The following is an 8,018-nucleotide window of genomic DNA, read 5'->3' on the forward strand; positions in this document are numbered from 1 at the left end:
GTACCAAATATAATCTAGTATTAAGACTCTGTGTCGTCTCGTGCAACCCGACTAACGTTTACTATGTACAAAATTTACCAAACATTCATATTGCTATATACTAGAAGGTCGTACAGAAATCTCTATCAAAGTGTCTAGAAGAATACTATTTACACTGTTCGCGATTTCATCAGAGGCTTAATCGTTTAAAATAACGTGCACCTAAATGTACATTCCGAGACGTTGCATTAAACGGGGATTCAGCATGCTCGCGAAATCGTCGACTCCGACTACGTTGGAGTCATCACTGAAAATTGATTCGCACGCGATCTGTTACGTGTAGTCGCGTGCACCGTCCCGAATTAACGTATTGTCCTACCACCGTAGAATTGCACGAAACCCCATTGTGTTTGAGTGTGAACGCACGGCTCTAGTTTCTTTACCCCTGATAGAAGAATCAAATTTGAAGCCTGATACGCCGTGTGGAAGGGTATGTGTGAATGTGTATGTCGTGTAATCTCACTCCGTCGGTTTGTGCATACCCCGCGAAAGAACCAAGGTGCAAGAAGCGAAATCGTGTGCGTGGAGGAGTGAGTAAGTACATAGAATCGTGTCTTATTATATCACAGATTTCCCAAGGTGCGTACCGCTCGATATTGCATCTATTAATAAAAAGTAAAAGAAGATTATCTCGCAGCGTTTGTCCTCGAACGCGTCAGTCAAAACGAGGAACGCAACGATCGGAAATAAGAACGATTACTATACTTCGAGACACGATAACGTCTATACCGCTGGACCTATCGTTGTCTCGTAGCGAAATTCCGTGAATTATCTGAAACACGATGCGTGTGCGTCAGATATTTCTACGAAATTTCTCACCCTCTAAGTCGGAAAGCAACGTAACTAGCCGTGCATCGCATGAATAAAAGAGCTCGTTCGAAATATAAAAACCGCACTGTCCCATCTCGCGTCAGTGACTCCTGTCGACGAGAAGTGGTGGTCATACCTGAAACGTTCGATCCGAGTTTTCGGGTGTAAAACGCACTCCTGATTCTCATACATAATCTATACATAGCAATATTCTACAAATATACATGATATTATATAAGTACGTATACAAAAAGAGAAGAAACGCGTAAAAGATCGCGTGCCCAAACATGAGACGAATACTGTGTATACGAGCACGTAGGGTGTTATTAAAAACGTGGTACCCTCCCGCGTTCCACATTTTTAGTAACAGCCTTCTCTGGGATATCGCAGGAATTCGCAGGATCATTAGTTCCCCGATCGTCATCGGCCCTCAACGCCGTTGTCGTGTGCCACCGCTAAAAACAAAAAATAGGAGCCACCTGCAGGTACTTTTCGCGCGACGTTTACTTCCGGGATCCGTTCGCTGCTCCGTTGTCGAGTGGCTAACAAATCGGAGCGTCCGTTATTCTGCCTTCGCCCCCGTTCCCGTCGGTCTCCTTTTCCCGTGTTCACCGTCAAAAGCTGGAAGCCCGACCCAGATGCAACAATGTCGTGGCGCGTTGGAGAGGCGCTTCAAGGCACTTCGAGGCCGTCTTTACGCAGCTGTCCGTATTCCGCGAGTCCCGTTGCAACAGGCCACCCTGAAGAGTTACATGACCAAGAACAATTTCGTGTTCTGGACATCTGCAATTCTTTGCTCGCTCTTTTTTTTCCTCTTCGTACACTACACATCGCATTCTCTCTAAGTTTATTGTCTTTTTCTATTTCGTTTCTCTTCTCGTTTTGTGTATATTCCCGCCCCTCCCCAGTTCCTATTGTGCCCCTGACTTCGCTATTTACTCTCTTTGTATTCCGTTTTCGAGGAACCAAAAGACGCGGCGTTTCTTTTCTAATTTTTATGACGGCATCCTAAGCGGTCATACTGTACTGTACTCTGTCTACGTACGGAGTCTACGTGCGCACCTGGAGCAACATGTTGGCGAAATTGCTGTTGGTGAACTTGAAGTGTCGCTTATCGTAGAACTTTAACAAGGCCGGGCTGTACGGATGCTTGTCTTTCAGATGAAGGTAATGAACTTCCGGCTCCTGCGTCGTGTGACCACATTCTTCGCATACGTATACCTAAGTAAACAGACAGAAACCACTGATTTAATTTGTTGCTCGATAATTCGTAAAACGGTTATATGGTCCGGATATATGGAGCCATCACTACCGATTCTCCGAAATACTCGAATTTTATTTATATTTATTCTTCTTCTCTCTATACATACTGAGGAATTAGTTTGATACTCATGACGATTACTCAGACAATTTTATTAGATGACAGTCTGCAGTTTTTGTTTAAAATATTTTCGCTAGATTACTGTAAATTGTTTTGTTTCCTACCTTTGTGCGCCGCTCCTTGTACGCGTATTGGTGCTGAACACCGTGCACCTTGAGGCAGTGACTTTCCAACGAGCACCTCTGCGTGAAACTCTTCTCACACAGATTACATTTGTATGGCCGGACGCCTGTGTGCGTCCTGGTGTGCCTCTTCAGGTCAAACGTGTCGTTGAAACCCTTGCCGCAGAACGTGCAGAGATAACGTTTCACGTCGCTGTGACATTTCATGTGACGGTTCAACAACCGCTGCAGGCTGAAGTTCTTACTGCACACGCGGCAAGTGAAACGGTTCGGATCATCGTCCTGAGAACAGGCAAAAGAAATTGGATTCGTTTACAAAACGTTTCTCGAAGCGTCTATTACGGGTATGCAGAACAGCGCGCATAAAATATGTAACAGGTAACTGGAAATTTAATCAGGAACTGGGATCTAGGCGTGTAGGAGAAGTACTAAAGTTCGAGGAATGCTAATTGCCAATAAAATATGCGACATGTGATAGAGGAACAACTTTGAAGAATGAGGTTCACCTTGCCGGGTGGAGGTCGGGCAGCCCTCTCTTCCTCCCTATTGGCCGCTGCCTGTCTCTGACCCTCGATCGCCAAGGGATTTTTAATTCCGTGACCGCCGTTCACAAATTCTAGTTGGCAGTCACCGGGTAATCCCAACTGTAACGATAATACACGGTTAAAATTCATCGAGAAACTTGGATAGTAAAATCGGTGATACTGGATGAAGCACTCAATTTGATTGGCATTGCATAATTGTGTGACCGCGTAAATGATTTGTAACTTCTTCAATGACTATATGGCAGTATTAAAATAATCTGAGAACCTGATGTAACAAGAATACGGAGTTACAAGAAAACGAATTTGGTCAACAGTGCCATATAGATTTATCGAATCGCGAGAACGAAGTTAAGTATGCTTTTGCCTGGATCAATCTCGGGTGCTTACCCTTTGCTGAAGTACACCGACCCGTTGCGTCAGCGGAGGTTCACCGACCGGACCTGTCGGCTGGACACCGTTCACCGAACCCGAGGTGACCGTGGCAGCAGGACTGGGCGCGTGTTCCATTAGGGCACAGGACGGTGACGTGCTGGTCGACGCCGCGTCCAACGAGCAGCTCGCTGCACCCGGGCTTGGCAGACTTCCGCCCACGCTGCTACCTGAATCTAGTTCCAAACCTTGAAACGACAAGTGCATATTTCAGACTAAGTCGAATCTCCCATAGCCGACTCTTTGACGTTTCAAACAAACGTATGAAGTCAAAAAGCCGAGCTGGACTTATCAATTAAATAGCATTTGTACAAGTTGTTTCATAAAGGATGAAACGGAAGGAGTAATAAACACTAACCACTACCGGTGAAACTTAATCCGGGACTGAGGAGTCCTTGATGCTGCTGGTGTGGCGAAGTGGCCGTATTCTGTTGCTGTTGCTGCTGCTGCTGCTGCTGCTGCATTTGCACCTGTATCTGCAACTGCTGCAGCTGCGGCTCAGACTGGTGTTGGTGGTTCTGGTTAATATGGAGTGCCATATCCTGGCGCTCCTTGGAGACCGACTGATAGGTCGTCTCGCCGGTGGCATAATTCAGTCCTAGTTTCGAGGTGCTGAAATGTTGAGGAGCTGCCGTGTAGTGCCTGAACAGAGACCATTGTTTATTCACAGTACTTCACGATCGGCGAGCGACTTTCGATATCTTGCGATTCGTATATCACCGTCACCGAGGGAACACGTCGATCTTTCGCTCAGTCTTCGCTCGAAAGAATCACGATCCGTAAAGTGTAAACGGCGTATCGCGTGCGAACATCGATAGCAACTCACGGTATTTCGATTGCGACTTACCTCGACGTATCGAATCCTCTGGTCAAGGCCATGCTGTGCTCGGGAAAGGGATCAACGCTCGGTTCGACGGGAGTAGTCATTTGGCCGCCGTCCTGCCCGATACCACTCCCAGCCGAAGCTGGCGAGTGCAACGATTCCTCCAGGAGATCGTTACCGCCGTCTTCCGCTGGTAGCCTCGGCAAGAACAGATCCGCGGCGTCGCTTAAGCTCTCCAGCAGAGCATTGTGATCCGAAGGCGAGCTGAAAGTCAGCGTGGCGGTGAACTGAAGGGGATCCACTACGGCGCCCGTCACCATGTCCACCATCATCCCTGTGTCCGTCATGTCGTATGCGCCGTACTGCCCGGACAGCAGGTCGTTCGCCTGGATCTTGTACTGTGTTAGATCTTCCTCCTCTTTCAGATTTAAACCGTAGGACGCGCAAACGTTTTGCAGTAGAGAATACTGCTTGCCCTCTTGGGCGTTGTACTGGGAATGCTGTGAATTTACATCCTGCTGGCCAGTGTCGCACTCCATTCCAACCGTCGGCGACGGTGCCAGGTACCCGTTTCCTGAAATGATTCGTTCGTCCACTTATTGTAGCTCGTTGAACTTCCCAATATTCCGGCGGTACATAGACTACTTGATCGTGTAAAATTTTAATGTTCAATGACACTGTCCAAATTGAGATGATGATTTTTAAAACACAAGACAAATTCTTATTTAGATTTTATTTTCTACGTTTACAGTACAAATGATTTATTTTACATAAGGATCCGTAGTTTAATTATCATATACAGATATATACAAATAAGAAATGGAGCTTCAGATTTTAGTAATTCCTTTATTTTTTATTTTTGACTTATTTTAATTAGTAGTCAACTTTCACAATTTTTCCCGCAAGTAGCCAAACTGTATATTCAGTGGAATCGTACATCGAATCAATGGAATAAGTAGTATTAATTAATAAGAGAATCGTACATACCTTGAGTGCTGTTGTACTGATTGGCAAAGTTGGCTAGGTTGTTCCCGCCCTTGAGCGACTCGTAGAAGGGCGGTAGGGAGCCGGTGGGCGGCGAGCTCGGGCCATAGTTTCCACGGCCTCCGTTTCCTCCAGGATTCATGCCACCTCCGGCACCTCCGCCCACAGCACCGCCGCCGCCGCTTCCTCCCGTGACCGGACCGCCTCCGCAGTAGCTGCCGCTTCCGCCGGAGCCCGACGACGAGGAGCCTGCCGAGCCGCTGGACCCGCCGCTAGAACCAGAGCCCGAGCCGCCGTTGTTTCCGGAACTGGAGGATCTCCCGTGTCCGGCGGCCGCGTGGACCACTTGCGGACCGGACAGTCTCATGGCCAACAGAGGCCTGGCGATCGAGTTTCCGATTGCTCGCGATACTTTCGCGCCTTCGCGGCCTCGCTCCTCGTCCTCTTCCTTTCTCTTCGGCACCGCGTAATCGATCGGTTGTTCCTGCGAAGATAACAAGATCAACGTCAGAGGATTTCACGACCGGTATGCAATTTATTCCCGTTTCTCCATCTCTATTCATGAAATTCTCCTCATTGTTGCTTTTACGAAGGACATACTCCACTTAGTTGTTAGACTAGTTAAGGTGCCTCTATTAAAATTCTCAAGTCAAGTGAACGTCTATACTAAGAATTTCCAAAATCATTACTAGGATTTACAAAATTAGATTATGATTTTTTAAACACATTAAAACAGTTACTTGAATATATAGTCAAAGTACGAAGAAAATGACTCACTTTAAGAGTCGAAAAAAGGTGTAACACGTGGATGAGGATAAGGTTACCTGTTCCGGTTCCTGAGTCTGTGGCACCTCGATCTTATCCTCCCTCCTGGAGGACGATTGGCTGGGAACCCTTTGGATAACCGAAACCCTGGTCGGTGGTTCGGCCCGCGGCGTTTTTGGAGGTGTACTGGGTCTCGGTAGCACCAGCTTCTCTGTTTTCGTAAGGAACTGAGCGTCGTTTGAGGAAGGCGCGATCGGCGGATTACTATACTCCTTGCGTTCTGCCCTGGTCAGGACATGCCCTCTACTTCCGTATGGAACGTCGCCGCCGAGGATGCTCGAGATGAACCGTCGTGGTAGCGAGCCACTAGGTATGTTCGCCGATTGCCACTGCGGGGGTGGCGAAGGCGCTGGACTAGTGCTGCGGACGGATTCCGGCGTTGTTGCTCGATCGTCATCTGGTTTGTCCCGATCTGCACAACAAATTCGAATTTATTTGAATAAAATTTATTTGTCTCATTTCATAATTATTTAGCATAAGTCTACGGATGCAATTGAAATCGTTGGATAATTGTTCATTGCCATTAACAGGAAGCGAAGTACGAATCTTTTCACGTGAACGATTTGTTAAACACGTCATAAAAAATCGAGGCACTCGCACGCGAGGCATGTGTATGGGGAATTAAAATTCGCAAATTTAGTTCGGCTCGGCTGGCGACGAAATTTCAATGCCCCACGCGTCTGGAATACGTAATGAGAGAACGGTTACAATATGGGTTCTCCTCGTGGAGGCAGGATAGCTGAATTTACGAGCAACCTTGGGAGGGTTCGTAGGTACCGTATGCCACGCTCTTTCCACGCGTCCTTCACGCACCGTCTCGTAATTCGTCCTTCATTCCAAATCAAACCGTTCAAATTTTAATCACAGTTTCAACAGGCATATCAAAAAATTCAATGTGCACAAAATATAAAACATGTGCGACGCATGTATAGAATATCCGGAACAGAATGATTAACACTACGTCTGACAGTTTTTGTATGTGGAAACACAAATTTCATTTTCTTCTTATTTCTTGTAGAAGAATTTAAAGACGGTGATTCGCATGGTAGATTTAGTATTGAATCTATCCAAATATTATTCTTCAAATTGATATCATAAGTCTTATTTTGCATAAAAGAAACATTCATTGTAAAAAATAGAATTAAAAAATCGCTTGTATCGAATATCTTGAATAGTTCAAATATCAAAGCAACTAGGAAAACATAATATCGTGATATTATTCCCAACGTCAGTTGTAAAGTCATATGGTAATCGCAGTACCTTTGTTCAAACACAATTTCGCCACTTTTATCTGAATCTATATAGGTATCCTATTTTATAGTTGGCGTTTCCACATTCTACACCTCGTTCTGAACGCATATAATATTCCATTTTATAGGGTCAGATATAAAACAGCGACATCCTACTAGGAACAAGTGAAACCTTCACGTCTCACTTTGTTCTCGCAGTTCTTTTATAGAAAAATCTCATTTGTACTAAAAATTGCTCGTTAAACGTAAGAGTGTAACCTGTAGATATTTACAAAACATTAAAAGTATAATACATTCTATACATTATTAGTTCTTAAAGGTAAACTGAGTTCAGATTTAATTTCCTTTGCAATAAAAAATGTTTGTCGGAGACACGTGGAGCGATCCTGGCAAGGCCGAGCCAATTACACGTGGTTCGGAGTCGTTTGATCGTGCGACTTGCAATTCTCTCCCATTACATCGGGGCCCACTCTCCCCATTCTCCCGCGCTCTCTTGACTTTGACATCGACTCGGTTTCGCGAATGGAGCACGAGGACGTCGTGTCGAAGCCGCTCGAGCGGAAATCAGGAAATCGACCGCGAGGACGCCGGTTTTTGCACGTGCCACGGGAAAGCCTTTTCCGCTTTTCGGTTTTAACCAAATCGACGAGCTTCAAAGAATCCAGATTTATACTAATTGTTAGTGTAAGCGTGTGTTGTAACACAGACGAATAAAAGTCTCCTCTATCTGTTGATTAAGGATGTATTGGCTATACAGTCAATCCCAAAAGTTTATGTACTTTAAAAAAACGCATTTCCTATAATTAAAAA

The 8,018-nt window shown here is 45.6% G+C and overlaps 1 protein-coding gene across 5 annotated transcripts in view; it reads right to left on the reverse strand.

The window, feature by feature from the left end:
- Positions 1-6: 6 nt before the first annotated feature.
- LOC108630136 (transcriptional regulator ovo) overlaps positions 7-8,018 on the reverse strand; it is a 23,351-nt gene continuing 15,339 nt past the window's right edge. Inside the window, exons 2-10 of one of the 5 annotated variants that reach the window (XM_026817810.1) lie at positions 5,958-6,370; positions 5,137-5,617; positions 4,174-4,723; positions 3,685-3,938; positions 3,285-3,514; positions 2,859-2,996; positions 2,335-2,634; positions 1,912-2,070; positions 7-1,589 (exon numbers count right to left, since the gene is read on the reverse strand). In XM_026817810.1, the coding sequence (XP_026673611.1) occupies positions 1,464-1,589; positions 1,912-2,070; positions 2,335-2,634; positions 2,859-2,996; positions 3,285-3,514; positions 3,685-3,938; positions 4,174-4,723; positions 5,137-5,617; positions 5,958-6,370 (2,651 nt within the window). In that variant the 3' untranslated portion in view covers positions 7-1,463. Of the gene's footprint in view, positions 1,590-1,894; positions 2,071-2,334; positions 2,635-2,858; positions 2,997-3,284; positions 3,515-3,684; positions 3,969-4,173; positions 4,724-5,136; positions 5,618-5,957; positions 6,371-8,018 lie in introns of all 5 variants that reach the window. The other 4 variants (XM_026817808.1, XM_026817809.1, XM_018033203.2 and 1 more) reach the window with 4 other exon arrangements.

The sequence above is a fragment of the Ceratina calcarata genome, unplaced genomic scaffold (genome assembly GCF_001652005.2).
Source record: "Ceratina calcarata isolate Rehan_Ccalc_2016 unplaced genomic scaffold, ASM165200v1 scaffold7.2, whole genome shotgun sequence".
Classification (NCBI taxonomy): Eukaryota; Metazoa; Arthropoda; class Insecta; order Hymenoptera; family Apidae; genus Ceratina; species Ceratina calcarata.